Source organism: Ambystoma mexicanum, chromosome 10 (genome assembly GCF_040938575.1).
Source record: "Ambystoma mexicanum isolate Mex_15411 chromosome 10, UKY_AmexF1_1, whole genome shotgun sequence".
Lineage (NCBI taxonomy): Eukaryota > Metazoa > Chordata > Amphibia > Caudata > Ambystomatidae > Ambystoma > Ambystoma mexicanum.
The window spans coordinates 697,836,032-697,855,766 of record NC_090932.1 but is presented as its reverse complement, the minus strand read 5'-3'; the positions used below and the strand labels follow the sequence as shown (position 1 = coordinate 697,855,766).

The following is a 19,735-nucleotide window of genomic DNA, read 5'->3' as shown; positions in this document are numbered from 1 at the left end:
ACCTTGAGGTTTTTAGACCGGAGATGATTTGGAGGATTTCTGAATTTGTGACCTCCGTGAATTCAAATTGTGGCACTTCATTGTTGGTTGGGTCGTTTGCATGATGAGAGGATCAGTAAGTTTAACAAAGGTTTTTTTTTTTTGCTTCAAATTTTGACCGGAGTCGTGTGATTTTGTCTTGGAGAGCATTCTGTATGTTCAGACACCAGTTGCGATGTTGTTACAACTTTGGGGGAATTGGAGTTTCTAATTCTGAGGATTGAAAACAATTCCTTTGTTTTAGAATTAGCCTTGGTGATTCCATCATTATACAGCAAACCTTTTGTTAGGTGGACTTGTTTATATTCAATGGTGGCTTTGTCAAATTCACGTTTTAGTTCAGTAGGCGATTGTTTCCAGCGAGATTCAGCTTTTCGCTTAGCATTTCTTAATGCTTTCAATGTGGGAGTGAACCACCCATCTAAACGGGCAGGTTGTTTGGCTTTGCGTAGGGCAAGAGGAGCTAGCTTGTCAATGGCTGCAAGTATAGTTTCATTGCACAGTTTATTTATTTTTGTCGGATCAGAGTTACCCATGTTTTGTATCACTAAGACGGGTTGCATCAAAGGTAGTACGTTATTGGCCGTGCTATCTCGTTTGTTTCTTGACTGGGCAGCTAGGGCCAGCTTTAGGAGATTGGTGCAGTTAATCTTAGTATCAATACTGAATGTTATAAGATGGTGATCAGACAATGGACTGGGGGAGTTCAAGAGGATTGCTGAATTGCAGTCAATATCTGCAAGCCAGTCAAGGATCAGACCTTTCGCATGTGTCGGATTCACGATCCGGTGCAAGAGGCCGAGTGCTGACATAGTGTTGGCAATGGATAGGGCATTTATGTCAAGTGCGTCATTGAAAACCAAGTTAAAGTCACCCAGAATAATGGATTGTGATTTAGGTTTGGCATTGGATTTGTGTTACATCATTCTCAAAAGGTAGATACAGGCCCTGGAGTCCTGTAGATGAGGTGGATATTTAGTGTGGCTGTAGCAGATTGTGATATTTTTACTGGGAGTAGTTCTACTGATGTAATTGGAGTGAAGGTGTTTCTCTCATGTTCAAAGTCCTTTTTGCAATGATGGATACCTCCCCTGCCTTTGGCTGAGAATCTGTCCATCCAACAGATGGAATAGCTTTCTGGCACAGCGAGTCCAAGGGCTGGGCCTGTTGCCGTGTGGAGCCAAGATTCTGTTATGGCTAAGAAGTCCAACTTATGTGTTGTAATGATGTCTAGTGCATGGGCTGGTAGCGATCTGGCGTTGATGAGGGTGCCTAGAATGTTGGGGTCTGGTGTTGGTCTGTTTGAGATTTGGTAGGCGTGTACATGTGCGAGCAGTTCTGAACGTTAGGCGAGAGTTCTTTCTAGGGATAGTGGGGGCATAGGTGATACTAATGTCTCTCATAGGCTTAGTTCTAGTTGCCAGATTGTTCCCATGTGTCAGTGGGCAAGGTCGACTGTACTTGTCACTATATTTGATCAAGTTGTTAGTCACTTGGAGTGCCTTGTAGCAGTGGTTGGGAGCTGCGGGGAGGAGGTTGGTCAGCTGGATGAAGCTTGTAGTCTGGAAGATGTAGAGGCATGGATGTAGATCAGGGTTATCTATGGCTAGGCAGGGTCATTGCACGATGTACGTCATTGTAGTGTTTTATTAGGTAACCGGACATATTGGTCAGTTTAGTTGACATACTTAGGCAGTAGTGATAATTACTGTTCAGTTGACAGTAGCAGGGGGCAACAAAGGTCCTTAGTGTGCAACTGTGTTTGGCAATGTGATGAGGACCTAAAACCACTTTTGCTGATAATGTCCGACTTCCCTAGAATTACGGTTAGGTATTCTGAAGAAGGTTTTATGCTATGGTCTGTGTACCTTCAAGCATTGTGCTGTATTTTTATAAATGCGTTTATGACTATGACCAGTACTTACCCCAAGACTTAACTTGGCCTACTTATATTTATAATACACCTTTATTTGTTTTAATAATACTTCTGGCTGTAAGTGTTTCTATTGAATCCTTTGTATACTACAGGTTCTATGTACTTTCCTACAGCCCTCTCTCCCCTTCTAAGATAAGCCTGGCTGCTCGGTCTACGCTACCATTTATTTAGGTGCTACCGCTACAGCCTTATACTAAGAGTGGAATCTTGTACTGTCTCGGTGGAATGGTTTTACTAAGCCCTTAATTGGACTTCAGAAAAACTGTTCTAACATGCACTAACTAAACAGTTACCTTTTATGGAACTTCTTGAACATCCATTAAGAGAACCTGGGCTACAGTATTTTCACCACTTGGCTGTCCCAAAATACATCCAAAGAATAACTGGCAGGCATAAAAATGAGGATACCTGCAAAGCTTGAACAGTTCTAAGCGGTTTCAAGAGAGGACATTTTAAGATGGATGAATTTACTCACCCTATCATAATGCTGCTCCAAAAACTCTGCACTTAGCAATTTGTGCCTGGTCAGCAAATCCTGGAAAAGCAAGGATTACATGGAATTTTAGAGCTCTTGTTCACAAATACTTGATTTTTTAATAAAATGTAGCAGCTTGAAAATGCTAAGAAAACACTTTGTATTCACCACACAAGTATCAAATGAACACCAAAAACTATTTTGAACAAAATATTACTCAACAATATTCTTCAATAAAATTTGATGATGTGCATACTCACACAGCAGCTGTGAAACAGAAAGGTAACTTGCGTGTAAAACGCGATCAAATATGGGTTGCTTCCTCATATTTATGACATTTGAAAGAAATCCTGCAAATGCGCACTTGCCTTTTTAGCACATTTTTAGTCTTCAGATTTTAGCACACAAAAAACAGCTCTAATGCAGATTTACAATTCTCAACTACATAAGGGACATACGTACTTTATCATTCACCATAATATAACCAATCTTCATTTTGTTCAGAGGGATATTTTTTCTTGAATTTATGAACCTACATGTATTCAAGTGTTTGAAAATGTGGAACAGATTTAGCTAAAAAACAAATATAATTCAGGACCACTTGATTATAAATTATGTGGCACTGCTTTGTGGTCCATCAAATAGAAGGTTAATATCTCCCTCTTTTGTGAATAACTCTTGCCCAAGGAATATCAAGTTGTTCCAATGTAAACCAAGTAGATGACCCCTCTCCTGTCTAAGGACATTATATGGACATCTACTGTCCTCGAAAGCAAAGCATCGATCTATGTTGCCTCCATCACTGGAACCACCTGTCGGCCCTACTCAGCAGATAGGAGTGATCTTCTGGTCATACAGCTCGGACCACTGTATGATTCCCATTGTAGTCTGCTTATTAGAGTTTTCTAAAAAGGTGCCAACTGCGAACGCTCATTCCATAGCACCTAAAATCCTTTCTTTTGCCTTCGACATGAGCCAAGTCATCATTCAATAGGGAACCCACAAATAGACCACATAATAGGTTGGATTGCAGTGGTTTCCTTCATATCTTCCATTCACTTAAGTGAGAGGGCTTTTTACAAGGTGGCTAAACATTAGTTACAAGGGACAGGCATGCACTTGTTTCTGTTACAAAAAACCAAGCAATAGGAACCCCTACTTTAAAGGGCTTGACTAGACTTGTTTGCCAGTGGTAAGACTTTGGTTACCCCACAATCTGTCCATATGGTCTTCATATAGAATGACCGTTGGAACCCCAGTCAAAAGCCACCGCCTCTGCATAGCCCATGAAAATCTTTAAATCCAGTTTGCTACCACAATGGACTTGCTGCTCAGAGGCACTGGGTCTGAGTGTAAGGGGTTGCACTGTTAAAACACTAGAAATAAGCAGATTGCTGCTGTAGTCGGTTGTGGTTAAGGAGATCCACAATATCAATACCTATCCTCTCAAACGGAACACCTGATGCAAAGTGGTTTCAAGGACCCTTTACTCCGTCTACTGGGCTTGCCAAGTAAGATTTGTTTTGAAGGGATGCTCTACTTGCACTCCGCATGCAGCACTAGTAGAAGGGAAGAATCAACCTTTCCAAAGTATTCTCACTGCAAGATGTTTTTGCCCAACATATATTGTACACACTCTGTTGTAGGCTTGGTTTCTGGGTTTGGGGATATGCAGGCTCACTATACACGATCCCTGTTCTTCCCAGGTCTCCGTGCTGTAAACAGGCATTAGGGACTGCTTTTGCATAAGCTTGAGAATGAGAAAAATATGCCCTTTTACAGAACTTTGTCGAAGAAGGTCCCCCAACTCTCGCTACTTGGTCAGGGCCTCAGGCTTCAGTTTTGCAAAGGCAGGTCTGCTTACAGTCCTGGGCGTGACTTTCAAATGGCCAGCCTCTCTACCGGATGAGTGGAGGCCTCAGTATGCTGTTTTTGCCAGGGTGATTACAGCCCCAGCCAACGCTATGTTACCAGGTGGCCGCATGTCCAAGCCGACAGATGTGTTCCCTACCAAAACATTTGTAGGCACATTGTCCTAGTAGTCTAGAGATTCACTCATAGAATCCACCTCCCATTCTTGTGAGCACCTGTAATTATATATTTAGAGACTAGCTATGTAGATCATTTGTCCTATTCATTCTAGCCCTGTCTCCGATTCATCTAGAGCCACATAGATCCCTCCTCCTGTGGCACCAATAAGCCAAGACACAGGCCGGGTACAGACAGAATGACATGCATTACTCAACCTAATAGCATTTCTGATGATTGTATCTGCTTAGATACATATCCTGTGTATATAGGCCGACATCTAGTGGAAATCGCAGCCTATTGGATCTTTCTTTTGAAGATCGAAAGGGACGTCGACATGGACACAATCATCAGAAATGCTATTACAGGGAGTTATGCAGGTCTTCTGATGCTTGTGAATTTGCTTAGAATCACATGCGGTGCATAGGCTAGCGAGCAGTACCCAGAGATGGTAGTGGTATGTGTGAAGGAACAGTAGCTATGAGATGTCTTAGCACTGCTTCTCCCACCTGAAAATCAGACCTAGATTGTGTATCCAGGCAGTAGTGGTGTGTTAAGTTATGCACAGAACTCCAAGTTGCTGCTTTGCAAATTGAATCTAGAGGAACATTTGCAATTAATGCTATGGTAGCCCCTGTGCCCTGAGTAGAGTGTGCTCTAGGCGTAAAGGATAGATCTATCTTTACAAGTGTGCAACATTGTGTGATGCAGTTTACAATCCACTTAGAAATAGCTGATTTAGAGACGGTGCCATTCCCTACCAGCTGCCACTGAGATGAAGAACTGGTTTGTTTTCCTTTGTGGCTTTGTCTTTTCCAGATAGTAGATAACCGCTCTCCTTTCATCCAGCATGTGGAGGCTTCTTTCTGCCATGTTAGAGAGGTTCTGGAAAAAGGCGGGTAGTTCTAGAGACTGCTTTACATGGAACTTTGAGATAAATTTGGGCGCAAAGCTAGGGTGTGTGCACAAAACTACCTTGTCTTTGTGAATCGTGACAAATAGGTCCTGAACTGAAAGGGCCTACAGTAAACCAACTCTTCTTGGAGAGGCGATATCCACCAGAAATGCGGTCTTTTAAGGGAGTGCTTTGAGGCTTGCCTTGAGCATGTGTTCAAAGGGGGCTCCATTAGTCTGGTAATAACATTCAGGTCCCACCCGGGAGCTGGGTAGGAAATAGGGGCATGAAGTCTTTTTATCCCCTCCATAAAGGCATTAATTACAGGACTTTTCCACCATGAGACCTTGCTCTGGGATGTGGTGTACGCCGAAAGCACAGCCAGGTGGACTTTAAGAGAACTGAAAACCAGTCCTGAATCTTAAAAGGTGGGTTAGGTAAAGGACAATATCTTTAGGAGAGCAATCTTTAGGATTGACGCCCTTGACATTACACCAGATAACAAAGCGCTTCCATTTGGTGGAGTAGCAATGTCTGGTGGTAGGTTTCCGTGCCTCAGAGTATGTCCATACATCTCTGAGGGAGCTGAAGGTGCTTGAACTCTATGACCCCAGGAGCCAGGCTGCTAAATTGAGAATTTGAGGGCATAGGTGTATTGTCTCTCCCTGATCCTGTGACAGCATGTTGTACATGCATGGCAGCTTCCTGGGAGGGGAGACTGACATTGCCATGAGATGAGAGAACCAAGGTTGGCGGGCCCACATAGGGGCCACCAGGATCATTGTGACTGGTTCTTGGTGCATCTTGTTCACTATCCTGTTGAGCAGAGGAATCTGGGGGGGAAAGCATAGACAGATTTCCAGGACCATGTTATCCAAAGACCGTTCCTCTTGGGGCGGTTCTGTGGGTACATGGAGGCATAATCTGGGCATTGAGCGTTCTCCAGAGTGGCGGATAAGTCGACCTCTGGGATGCCCCATTCTGCAAAGACGCGGAGTAGAATGTCCTCCTGTAGCCGCCACTTGTGCTCTACGGGTAGAGGTGAAATCTCTGCCGAGTACGTCTGCCAGAAGATTGAGTTCCCTTGGAACATGTTGTGAAAGGAGGAACATTTTGTGTTCGAGTGCCCACTTTCAAATGTTTTGCGACAGTTTGGACAGTCCTAGAGAGTGAGTGCCCCCTTGTTTAAGTAGTACAAGGCTGTAGTACTGTCCGTGAGGACTAGAACCATTTTCTCCTGCAGGTGTGTTTGGAAGGCCTTTAGGGCCTTGTACACTGCTAGTAGTTCCAATAGGTTGATGTGCTTGGATGCTACTGCTGGAGCCCACGCGCTGTGCGCCGTCGGTTGAAGAAAGTGAGCTCCCCCAACCCGTCAGCGATGTATCCATGGTGAGAGTGGCTTCAACTGCAGGGGTGGTGAAGTGTTTCCCCTGCAGAAGGTTTTCCCTTGACCACCACTGCAGAGACTTAACGAGGGCTGCCAAAACAACCACTAGATCATCCCGTTGGGGGCGCTGTCCTGACACCATTGGTTCGAGAGCCACTCTTGCATAAGGCGAATGTGCAGGCGAGCGTGATGAACTAGGCAGACGCAGGAAGACATCACCCCCATCAGTCACATGGCTTTGCATACGGTTACTTGGTGACTGGCTACATCGTGAGGGATCTGGAACAACATGTTTTGGACCCTCTTGTTGGAGGGGAAGGCGAGCCAGTCTTCTGTCCGAATTAGAGCAGCCAGAAACTGTTTGACTTGGCTGGGGTTTAGACTGGATTTTTTCTCGTCGATCGAAAATCCTAGGTTGAAGAGGAGATCTACCATCCTCTGGTTATTTGTTTGGCATGTCCTGTACGAATCCGTTATGAACCAGTTGTTGAGGCAAGGATAGACTGATGGACTGCTGGCGTAGGTGAGCCACTACTACCGCCAGTACCTTCGTGAACACCCTTGGGGCTGAGGCAATGCTGAAGGGGATAATCTTTAACAGAAAGTGGGAGTACTATCATGAACCTGAGTTACTTTCTGTGCGCTGGTAACATTGAAATATGAAAGTATGCATCTTTCGTGGCCAATGTGCTGTAGCAGTGGGATTACCTCCTGAAGTGTTGAACTTTTGAGGTTTGACATACTTGGTCGCAGGTCTAAAACATGACACTTGGTGAGATCCTTTTTGGGTACAAGGAAGTGCACTGAATAAATACCCTGGAGAAGGGGGACGACTTTGATGGTGCCCTTTTACAGCAGGACCTGAACTTCTTCCAGCAGGATGTGCAGGTGTTCTGGCGACAGGCGTCTGCTTCTCGATGGGTGGTAACGTGGTGGTCAGAGAAACTCAATACAATACCCGTGGGCCACAGTTTTTTGTACCCAGTGACCTGAAGTGATCCTCTCCCAGGCGTGGATAAGGCAAGCGACCCCCACCGTGGAAGCGTGGGAGGGGACCTGAACCGGCGAGTCACTTTGAGGTGGATGATTGGGAGCCTCTAGGAGTAGAGTTTCGGCCTCTACCCGTGCCTCTCAGAGAGCCACTTTGTTGGTATTGGAAGTTACCCGAGGACCCTGGACCGGAGGGCCATTATTTCCTGAGCCATATTACCCCTGAGGCGAGAGGTAGAAGGATTTTCCACGAAAGGACCGGCATGAGTTGGAGCCTCCACGCTGGTGAAAGGACTTAACCGTGATCTGGCTAAGTGATTTCAGGGTCTCGTGTTATTTCTTTGCCGTCTCTAGGGTGTTGTCAACCGCCTTCCCGAAAAGGTTTGAATCCTCCACTGGCTTATTGATTAAAGAGGCCAGAATCTCAGGTTTGACCCCAGAATTTTTTAACCAGGCAAGTCTTAAGCAGGGTAACCTGCGTGAAGGTGCGTCCTAGCAGTCGAGTCCAGAGTTTGCTTAAGTAGGTTTTGGGTTACTTATCTGCCTTCAGCCACGACTGCCAGCAGGCGTGATCGGGTGGACTATGGAACGCCCCGAAGAGCATCCTGCACTAGGCCCCACTGGACATCACTAACTTACCAGTAGTGTGTTATTTGCAATCCTTGTGGAGTAGGCTGCAGAGGCGGTATCCTGTTTGCCTAGGGTGTAAAGCTTCTTACAGTCTTTGTCCGGAGGGGAGTCTGCTGAGGACAGAGTTAACCCTGCCCTTTTCAGAATGGTCGTAGCAACTAAGGAGTCGGATGTGGCATGGCTTCTGATGTAGAGGGGGTCTGAGGGCGATGCGCAAAATAATTTCTCCACCTGGGGGTTAACTGCCCGAGTGAGAGACTGGAATAGCAAAGAAGGGGCCAGGCACATCTTTACAGAATTCAGTAAAGGGATGGCTTGGATAGTTGGAGCCTTCTCCTTGAGGGTATACTACACAAAGTGAGTCTGGAGAGGCTTTGTGCATTGACATTTTAAAATGGTCAGCTGCTCCTTTTAAAATGGAAGTGAACTTCTGGTTGTCCACAGGGGACGACTGTTTGTGGAGGGGTAGCATGGGGATCCAGACAAATGGCGTCTGGGTCAACAGTATGTGCCGGTTTAAGCCAAGGGCCCTGACCCGCCGTCTGGTCCCAGTCTGGGTTCTGATCAGCTGGGTCCTGATCAAAAGGGATACCCTAGTCATAAGACTCCTCTTGGTTTAGGTCATCTGGGATCTGCAAGATGTCTTCCTGGTATCCCTGTGCAGAGGTGGGGAGTCTCTGAAATTTTGAGAGTATGGGGCAAGAGTCCACTTCCCTAGGTCTCTTGGGAATAATATACCGGTCTGAAAAGTCAATTAACTGGTGCATTTTGTCCATGTATTGCTCAAATCTTTCCCTTGTCCATAGAGAAGAAGCTGAATGGTCAGGAGGAGGAAAGGGTTCCTCAAAAGTGGGAGACTTTCCTAATAAGGCCTTAGGGATGGGCTGGGGGGCTTCAGAATAGTCCTCTCAATGAGAGGGGGTGTGCCCCTGTACTCCTCTGCAGCCAAAATGATCTCCAAAAGGCATTTGTGAAGTTTTGTAGAGGGTTTAGACAAGCCTGAAGGTGCAGTCGCCGTCAGCGACTCCCCCGGGTCCTTCGGCACATGTGCGCTCTTGGATGGCCGGTTGGTTACCGAGGATTTTTTTTTAGAGAGAACACCCGTCCAGAAGGGTGCCCAGTCGCAAGTGACGCATGCGGTTGAATGGAGGGCAAACTGCGATGTTCGGCAGGGGCCGCTGAAACTTCGACGGACTTGCGGGCATTGGTTGCGTGCTTTTGTACACGTGGTGCTTGACCCTTGTTGCCGGGGTGAGACTTCCCCATAACAGTGCCGGTGACCTGTCCATTGGGGCTGGGGACACGCATCTGGGAGCAGGCAGGCTCAGCAGAGAGGTTGATGGCTTTCAAATCAGAGCCATGGCTGCTGACAGATTTCTCATCGTTCGAAGCGACAACGCCGACGGTGGAAAGGCATTTGGCTACCAAGGAAACGTGCCATTACACGAAGGGCAGAATTTAAAGGGAGTCCTCTCCATAGAAGAGGGTAGCGGCAGCCAGACCAAGAAGAGAAAGGTGTGTGAAGGAAATATATTCTCAGAGATGAATAAAACCTCCTCTCCCTAGGGCCTGGCAGGAGGGCCGAGGCCACGCAGTCCACAGTCGTCGAGCAAATGTAGATGTCGTCGGCGACAGGAAACCCATGATGCAGTCATCGAAGGTTGTCAAAGTGACTGGATGACCGTAGGCAGAGGATATAAACTTTAGCAATATAAACTCTTACGAGTTCTGCATAAGCGACCAACTAGGTTGACAGGAAAAAAACAATATGGTCGGACCTTGACGCGTGTGGGATTTTGGGTACACTACACGTCACGCTAGTGATAGTGTTACACTCACACCCATGCACTCCTTTGGATCTTTGAAAGAAAGATACAATACTCCGCGATTTCCACTAGATGTCAGACTTTATGCACAGCATGTCATTCTTAGCAGATTCACAAGCATCAGAAATATATTTATTGAACAATATTTCCAATTAATATTTGCACCAAATGATTACACACCACCTTCTCTGTGGAACAAAAAGTTTCAATACAAAAACTCACTTTTTGGGATTTCACTATTAGGTCTCATGTACATGGAACACAGGCCAAATAAACAGCTAAACCCTCCGGTCCCACCAAAATCACTGAATGTCAAAATTAAACAAAACTGTGGAACATTGCTAAACCATGAACTTTATGATCTTTTTCTGAAGTTGGATTTAAAACACAGCACCATTGTTCATTTGTGCAAAACACTTTCTCCGACGCAGTGTTCGACTTCTACCTGCGCACATGTCAAACTATCAATGTGAAAGCACATCAAACATTGAAAAACATTCATCACACATGGAACCATTTCCCACTTCACCCGGAAGCAATACAAAATCTCACTTCCATCAGGGCCATTTTCTAACTCTCATGAGAGTGTGTATATTTCAATTAGAGAATTCACTTTATTTCATTCAGCAAGACACTTCTCTGCCTCAGCACCAACAACCCTGACATTCATTGTACATTTATCATCCATTTGCCTTAAGGCCAGGTGTGAGGAATGGTGAACAATTAGGAATTTCATTTTTAGACTAGGACACCATTTCCCTTGAGGAAGTTTTGGGGTTAGGAATGAAATTAGGAATAAGAACTCACTTTAAAGGACTATATTTCTTATTCACATTGGGAGCGGTTTTGTTAATTTTGAATTTCTGAACTTGGGGGGGGGGGGGGCGGAATAAAAATAAAAACAAAAAAAAATCATCCTGTGTTATTTATAGGGGAATTAATTGAATTATTTTGTAAAATGCTAAGGTCTACCTTAATTCAGGGTAAGGTATTAAATCAAACAAATCCCCACGCTTGGTTCAGTTAGACACATTACTAACATAGAATGTCTCTGGGGCTGGTGCTCAAGGAAGACATCAGCAATTCTAGACCCACTCTTGGGGGAAACGGGATCTGGACAGGCACCTCAATCACATATAGCCACTAGCATTCATCCCTCTATGTGCCTCTCCTTGCAAAGATCCCAGCATCTGTCTCGGTTTCCCAGATTTCCTTCAGCACTCATTCCAGGCAAGGTTACATTCTGCAACCCTCTTTCAGTATTCACCCAGATGACGGATCTGTGTGTTTTTTTAACGACACAATAAATAACTAAGATTTGTTGCGACACTCAAAAAAAATGTCAAACCTTTTTAATTTAGGGGCCCCTCCCCCCAAGCCTGCCCCCCTCCCGTTTCTCCTACTTTACTAATATCTCCTCAAGCCCCCCACCCCTTATCCCTTACCCTACTCCCCCACATATACCTTTATTAAAAATGTAATTTGGGCATTACAGAATTTGTTTTGTCGTCATCTATTTTTTGTTATTAACACTGTATGCCCCAGATGATTCCAGGCAGCTCTCCTCTCTGGCTTGTGCATCCAAACCATATTGTGGAAAAATTCAAATTAGGAGGTGCTAGTTTATTAGGACCCCTACGGTCCTCTCCTCCCCCAAGGCCCAGCCCCTCTATGTGGATAGGCTCCTAGAGTTATCTAGTTGAAATTATGGGAGTGATTGTTAGGACTGATTTTCTACACTCTGGCCTGGTGAACAGAGGTACAGAAGCCAACCTATATTATGACAGACAACTCTGGGGTGCTGTAGCCAAACCAGTTCAGGTAGCAGTGACAGACGGTCTAGGCAAAGTTCTTCAGAGTTGGTGAGCTTGTAAAGGGTCCACAATGAGGTCACACAATGGGAATCACAGATTACACTTAGACAGGATGTATAAAAATACAATTATTTATTGGCCAAAACACACTATAGAAAAATGACCCCCCAACTTAAATTGTCCAGCCCCAAGTTGGGCATTTTTCCAAATAGTTCAGGTAAAGTTGCACAGAATCTTTGAAGCAGGAACAAATGCATGCAGGGTCTCTGGGGTCCAGTGAAGGGTTCTAATTGTCAGAGTACAAGTGAAACTAGTTAAAAAAAGGGGCCCCAACTTTCAGAAGTCTTGCGCAAGCAATCAATGGCAAAAGCCAATATTGTTATAATAAAGTTTATTATAAGCCCCTAGACTTATAATGGGAGTTTAGGGGTAGGTAAGAATCACTGTAACTTATCCTCCCGTACTCAGATTATTTCCTAGACCTGGCAGGACAAAAGGAAGGGGGTTTGAGGTTGCTTTTCCTGCCGAGTCACAGTCCTCGATTTGCAGGGATTACAGGTTCTAGCTGATCTCCGGTTGGTGTCTTTCACTTTTGCAAGGACTCTCGAATGAAGAATGCAGCAAAACTAGATGCAGGACCCCTCCGAGGACTGGACTCTGGCCAGGTGAATGATTTCAGACTGGTCACTGCAGCACAGCGACGCAAAAGGGACTCAAATGCTGCGGTCAGACTTTCCCTCCTATTTGGGGTCCCTTTGATGCTAGTATACCAACATTTTGCAGAATTGAGTCTTGTAGGGCGGCCAACTGAAGATCCCCAAAGTTCCAGGTCAAAATTCGGAACGGTGACTCCGGCAGTCCAAACTCTGAGCTGGTCAGCCACAGGACGGTCCCAGGACACTTCTGAAAAAGTTTTTCATTGCTGGGTACCGAGCAGACGTCGGAATGGATGTTCCCTTCACTCCAAGCTCACAGCTCCTTTGCAGGACTGCTAAAGATCTTCTGCAAGACACGGCTCCTCCAGAACAGCAGCAGAAGTTGGACCAGGCCTCCTTCAGACAGGTCTCTGGCTTCTTCGCAGGTCTCACAGATTGATAGAAGTCTTGGCTCCTTCAGGTTTCTACAGGATTTCTGAGGAAGGGGTACTCCTCTTATCCTAAAAGCCAGGTAAGAGCAGCTGCCCTCACTAGCCAACGACAGGACTAGCCCACAAACTCCAGCAGTGGCCCAATCAGGACCAGTGGCAGGAACACTTGTGCACATCACTCAGGCACACTGAAACCAGTTTGTGGATTGGGACCAGACAGTCTCAGCCCACATCCTGGCAGCAAACACAGCCCTCCAGTAGTCTGCCAAAAGCTTCTGCCTTCTCGGGAACTGGAAGTCCTTATAAAGATTTTCCTAACCTAACAGGTCAGGAAGAAGGCTAAAGAACAAGATGGCAAAAGGACAAGCGAAAAAACATGAGGCACGGCCATGTTTGGACACTAGCCACAGTTAGTAGCCAAACTTGGTAAACGCGGTAAAGCTAAAACGAAAAGTCCCAAAAAGTGGGAAAAGTAACTGCTGCCACCAGTTTATCCTTTTAGCACACCCAGATTAACCAAAAAGCCTCTGAGTGTTAGTTTAGGGCAAAACAAAAAGTGTACCCCATTGTACTGCAGTGAAAGCTGCTTTGTACAATGATAGAAGTTACTACAAGTGATACAAAGTAACAAAAAGTATGAACACAGTAACACGACTAAGGGAAGGAACAAGTTACTTACTTGTAACTGTTCTCCAGCATGGGTCTGGCATGGATTCACATGCTCATGAATATTCCGTCGTCAGGCTGGGAATCCTCGGTAAGGAAAAATTAGTATCAGTTTTGTTTCTGATCTGTCTTTCGTAGTAGTAACCAATCACTGATCTCTGCGTCATACTGACCACAGCCAATGACTGCCCTCTACCTAAGCCCCGCCTCTGGCAGCCATCTTCAGATTTGGTAGCACGTGAAGTGGCAGTATGACCAAGTGAAGAGCCGCAGAGGGGTAGGCGGGAGGGTTCGCATGTTAATCCATGCCAGACCCATGCTGGAGAACAACAGTTACAGGTAAGTAACTTGTTCCTTCTCCAGCATGGGGTCTGGCATGGATTCACATGCTCATGAATATAAGAATAGATAGCAGTACACACATGCACAACCACGGGGGGGTGGCAAAAGGCTCAACATTAAGCAATACAAAAAAACTCAACATTAAGCATCTCTTACCTCCTCACCAGGCTCACCTTAAGCGAACAGGTTGCGCAGCACTGCTTGGCCGACCCTGGACTCCTCCCTGGAATCCCGATCAACGCAGTAGAATCTCGTGAAGGTGTGCGTCGACCTCCATGTAGCAGCCCTGCAGATGTCCAGCAGGGGCACACCAGATAAGAACGCCGTAGTAGCAGCGATCGCTCTGGTCGAATGGGCTCTCGGACGGCCTGGCAGCGGTCAGTTAGCCAACCGGTGACAGTGCATGATGCAGCCGGAGAGCCATCTGGAAATAGAAGACTTCGAGAGAGCCTTCCCTTGATTCACAGGTCCAAAGTTCACGAACAGCTGTGATGTCCTCCGGAAACTCTTTGTGCGGTCCACGTAGAACTTCAGCGCTCTAGCCACATCCAGCGAGTGCAAAGTCCTCTCGGCCGGCGACGAAGGAGACGGGAAGAAAACAGGTAACACCAAGGGCTCGTTAAGATGGAAGGCCGATGGCACCTTGGGCATAAAGGAGGGGTGCGTCCTAAGCACCACCCTCGAGGCATGGAAAGTCAAGTACGGTGCTTTGCAGGATAGGGCCTGGATCTCTCCCACTCGTCGTGCGGAGGTAATGGCCACCAGGAACGCAGTCTTCCACGACACAAACTTCATAGGTGTGGAGTGCATTGGCTCGAATGGGGGCCCCATGAGCCTGGTCAGCACCACGTTAAGTTCCCACGCCGGGGCCGGGGCCTTCACCGGCGGGAATGACCGGAACAGTCCTTTCATAAACTCTTTTACCAGTCGATGGGACCACAGGGACGTCCGTCCTGTGGTTCTGGTATATCTGGAGATCGCCGCCAGATGAATCTTAATGGAGGCATGGGCTAGCCCAGCCTTTGTCAGCGATAGCAGGTACGGCGGCACTTGAGGGGTCGTAATCCGTAGGGGGTTGATCTTCTGTGCTCGGCACCAGATAGAGAACCTCTTCCACTTATGACCATAGCATTTGAGAGTCGAGGACGCCTTGGCCTTTGCAAGAACCTCTCTGCAATCGGCCGGTATATCGTAGCCTCCAAACTCTAGCGCTGCAGGAGCCAGGCCTGCAGGTTCAGCGACGCCGGGTCGTGGTGAAAGATGGCGCCTCCTTCTCTGGAGAGAAGGTCTGCGTCCGCCGACAGCTTGATGGGAGGGGACGTTGACAATTCCAGAAGGTCCGGGAACCAGATCTGCCTCGGCCACGCCGGTGCGACGAGGATCATCCTGCACCGGGACCTCTTGAGCTGGCTGATGAGTCGAAGCAGCAACGGCAACGGAGGGAACACATACAGGTATAGGCCGTCCCAGGGGAACGAGAACGCATCGCCCATGCTTCTCGGCTGGGGAAACCTGCTGGCGAACCTCTTGCACTTCGAGTTCGTCTCTGTTGTGAACAGGTCGATTTGGGGTTTGCCCCATCGTCAGAAGATTAGATCCACCTGATCCTGGCGCAGTTCCCACTCGTGACACGCGCGCAGCTCCCTGCTGAGCGAGTCAGCGATGGTGTTGCTTTCTCCTGCCAGGTGGAAGGGAACCAGGAACATCCCCTGGGCGGCCGCCCAGTGCCACAAATCCTGTGCCTCCTTGGATAGGGCTGGGGATCTGGTGCCTCCCTGCTTCCATATGTAAAACATTGTTGTGGTGTTGTCCGTGAAGATCCGCACCACCTTGCCCTTGAGCGACGGGAGGAACGATTTGAGCGCCCAGAACACGGCTCGAAGTTCCAGGACGTTGATGTGCAGGAGCCTCTCCTATGGGAGCCAGAGGCCTCTTGCGTGGAGATCTCCTGTGTGGGCGCCCCAACCTTCCAGGGAGGCGTCCGTCGTCACCGTCTCCTGGAACGCCGGTGTCTGAAAGTCCTTGCCCACCGTGAGGTGCGCTCGAACGCCCCACCACTGAATCGCCCGCCGAACACCTCGTTGAGGGGGACCCTGTCTTCGAAGGTGCCCGTCGCCTGCATCCAACGGGCATCGAGAAATTCTTGAAGAGGGCGCATCCGTAGTCTGCAGAGGTGCACCAGGTAGATGCAAGAGGACATCATCCCCAGGAGGGACTTGATGGACCTCACCCTGGCCACGTCCGTGGCAAGCAGGCGCTGCACTTTGCCTAGAATGGTCTTCATCTGTTCTTCCGACGGGGCCGCCAGGCGCCTCACTGTATCGAGCTTCGCTCCCAGAAACAGGGCCACCTGCGACGGCACCAGGTGGGACTTTGGGTAGTTTATGGCGAATCCCAGGTCTGTGAGTAGCTGGACGGTCCTTGCAGTGTGATCGACGGCGAGTTCCCTCGTCCTTGAGCGGATGAGCCAGTCGTCCAGGTAGGGGTAGACGTGAATCCCCTGCAGGCGCAGCCGCGCCGCCACTGGTGCTAGGCACTTGGTAAAGACCCTGGGGGCCGACTTCAATCCGAACGGCAGTGCTCTGAATTGGTAGTGGCGTCCCTGGTCGACGAACCTGAGGAACTTTCGGTGACTTATGAGGATGGGAACGTGGAAGTATGCATCCTCCAGGTCCAACGACGATAGAAAGTCGCCTTCCTCCAGCTGTCCCAGTACGTGCTGGAGGGTGACCATCCTGAACTTTTGTGATCTGATGTATTTGTTCAAACGACGAAGGTCCAGGATGGGGCGCCAGCCGCCCGTCTTCTTCCTGACGAGGAAGTACCTTGAGTATACCCCGGAGCCTCTTCGGACAAGCTCGATGGCGCCTTTCCTGAGCATCGCCCGTACTTCCAACAGCAGTTGCGGGACGTGATTTTCCTTCCTAGCCACAGGTGGAACGTGAGGGCACTTCTTCAGGAATTTGATAGAGTGTCCTCTTGCCAGGGTATTCAGCACCCAACGGTCAGTGGAGATGGACTTCCACACGCCGACGAAGTTCGTCAGCCGGCCTCCCACCGGGGTGCTTCGGTGGGGGCCCGAGACCACGGCCGGTTCAGTCCTGCTTGGAGGTGGTGGCCTTGCCGCCCTGGCCACCTTGCCGACGGCGGCGAGGCGCTCCCTGCTTGCCGCGACCCCTGTAGGCCTCCTGAGACGAGGAGCGTGCCGCCTGGCGGTAGGACGACCAGCCACCGCTGGATCCCTTGGAGGCACCCTGTCTGCCTCCGGAGCTCCGAAAGGGCTGCCGTTGCTGAAGGGCTCCTAGGGTGCGGGCCGTCTCCGTGTCCGCTTTTATGTCTTGGAGGGATTCGTCCACCGCCTTCCCGAACAAGTTGCTGTCGTTGAAACGGCATGTCCAACACCCTAGTCTGGACGTCCTGACGGAAGTCGGTCGCCCGGAGCCAACCCCGTCATCGTAGGCAAACACCGTTGCCCAGCTGGCGGAACCCGGTATCGGCAATATCGGTTGCCACCGTTATGGTGTGGTCTGATGCCACCTCGCCCTCTTGCAGTATTTCCAGAGCCTCGGACCTCTTGTCGTCCGGCAGGAAGTCCAATATGGGGGCCAGCTTAAACCAGAGCTCCCTGTCGTAACGGGCCACAATCGCCAGGGCGTTGGCTGTTTTGATCGTCGTCGCGGCAGACGAAATGACCCACCGCCCCATGGCGTCCAACTTCTTTCCCTCGCCGTCCGGCGGGGAATTCGACGTCGAGGCTCCTGACCCCGCCGCTTTCTTCTTCGCCACCGACCAAGATGACCGAGTCTGGCGTTGGCTGGGCCCTGAGGCACAGGGGAGCGGTTTCGGGGACCCGGTACTTCTCGTACCGGTCCAGTTTGGCTGGTGCCGTGGAGGGGTTCTTCAGACCCGTCAGGCCCTCCTCCCAGATGTCATCGATTAGGGGCACCGCGATGACCGCCTTCCTCTTGGCCTCCTGGCGCTGATAGAGGAAACCTTTTTTTTTTTTGCTCCTCCGGGCAGAGCTGGAACAATTCGGACACCCTGGCGATGCCCGTGCGACGGGAGACCCGTTCCTTCGTCGTCGCCCTCAGAACCCATCGTCAAGCCCAACGCACCGTCATCTCCTGACTCGTGGGAGGATGAGGAGGAACTGTAGGCCTCACAGGGGCGAGCGAGAGAGAGGGTTGGGTCCTCCATCGTTTGTTCTGAGAACTTCCCGACAGGCCAGGTTGAGGGTCCTCCGGCCTGGGCCGTGGGAATCTCGTCCTTATCTCAGAGCATAAGGACTGCATGGCAGACAAAATGGCCGCCGAGCCATCCTGAGGCCTAGGATCGGGCTGCGCCGGAAGGGAAGGCCGCTCTTCCTCACCATCGTCGTCTTCCTCGGTTATCTCCCGAGGATCTTCCTGACGGGATCGAACCTTCTCGAATTGGACTTCGAGGTTCCTCACTTTCTCCGAGGCTGACTCCGAGCTCGAGGAGGGCACCGTGCCCCCCCTCGCTTCTTCCATCATGGCGGCCACAACGATGGGCTGAAAAGAGGATTCCCTCCTTGGTGGCAGGGAAACTCTAGTCCTGGAGGCTGTCTCCGCTGGCGGTGTCTCTGCCGGCTTGGCCAGAGTCGCCGCGATAGCCTCGATAGAGGCCTTCGCCTGCTGGGTAGGGGCATTGACCACCTTAGGTGCGCCCCGGGCCCCATCCTCCGGGGGAGGGGCGACGCCTCGCTCCCCCTCTTCCGAGATCGGACGGGGCTTCTCCCGAAGCTTACCCGGGGTCTCGGACTTCCTCTTCCCCGAACCGGAGCGTTGGCTCGTGGTTGACGGTGCCGGGGACGGTGCGCCCTTCCTGGCGACCGAAGAGCCCGACCTTTCGGCGCTCCCGGAGCCAGCAGAATCGCGGCGCTTGGCCTGGTGTTGGGCCCCCGTCGCCGGGGCGCCCGCACAGGACTTAGAAGCCCGCTCGGACCCTTTCTTCTTCTTCTCACCCGTCGAGCCCTTCTCCAACCAGCTTGCGGGACGGGATCGACGGTCCCTCATGGTCCGCTCCGACAAGTTCCTGCAGAACTAGCAGTCCTTCTCTACATGAGTCTTGTCCCCATGAAGACAGTAGAGGCATCGCGAATGTTCGTCTTCCTTAAACACATTCTGCAGCCCGCATCTAGGGCAGCTGCGAAACAGCTTGGGACCGGGTGACGAACTTGCATCCTGGGCCATCTTGAAGTAGGCCGCAAATCATCTGGAATCCTCCAAGAAGTCGATTCGACGAAATCTTCACCCTTGAGGGGCGTAGGAAAATCCCGCAACGGGTAGCCGTTAACGGGAGTGGAAACGGTGGAGCTTGAGGATCGATTAACCGAAAAAAAGTGAAAATTCACCTGAAAAAGCGCAAAACACGCAGTAAAAGCTCGACAGCTAAGCACGAGGACTCCCAACACTTGAACGTGCGGTAAAAATCTGAAGATGGCTGCCAGAGGCGGGGCTTAGGTAGAGGGCAGTCATTGGCTGTGGTCAGTATGACGCAGAGATCAGTGATTGGTTACTACTACGAAAGACAGATCAGAAATGAAACTGATACTGATTTTTCTTTACCGAGGATTCCCAGCCTGACGACGGGGAATATT

At 49.3% G+C, this 19,735-nt stretch overlaps 1 protein-coding gene across 2 annotated transcripts in view; it reads right to left on the bottom strand.

Annotated features, from left to right (window-relative positions):
- The window catches only part of CAB39 (calcium binding protein 39), a 323,674-nt gene that overhangs the window by 165,164 nt on the left and 138,775 nt on the right, over positions 1-19,735 (bottom strand). For both annotated transcript variants that reach the window (XM_069618308.1, XM_069618309.1), the window contains exon 6: positions 2,451-2,510. In XM_069618308.1, coding sequence (XP_069474409.1) covers positions 2,451-2,510 — 60 coding nt within the window. The remainder of the gene's footprint in view (positions 1-2,450; positions 2,511-19,735) is intronic.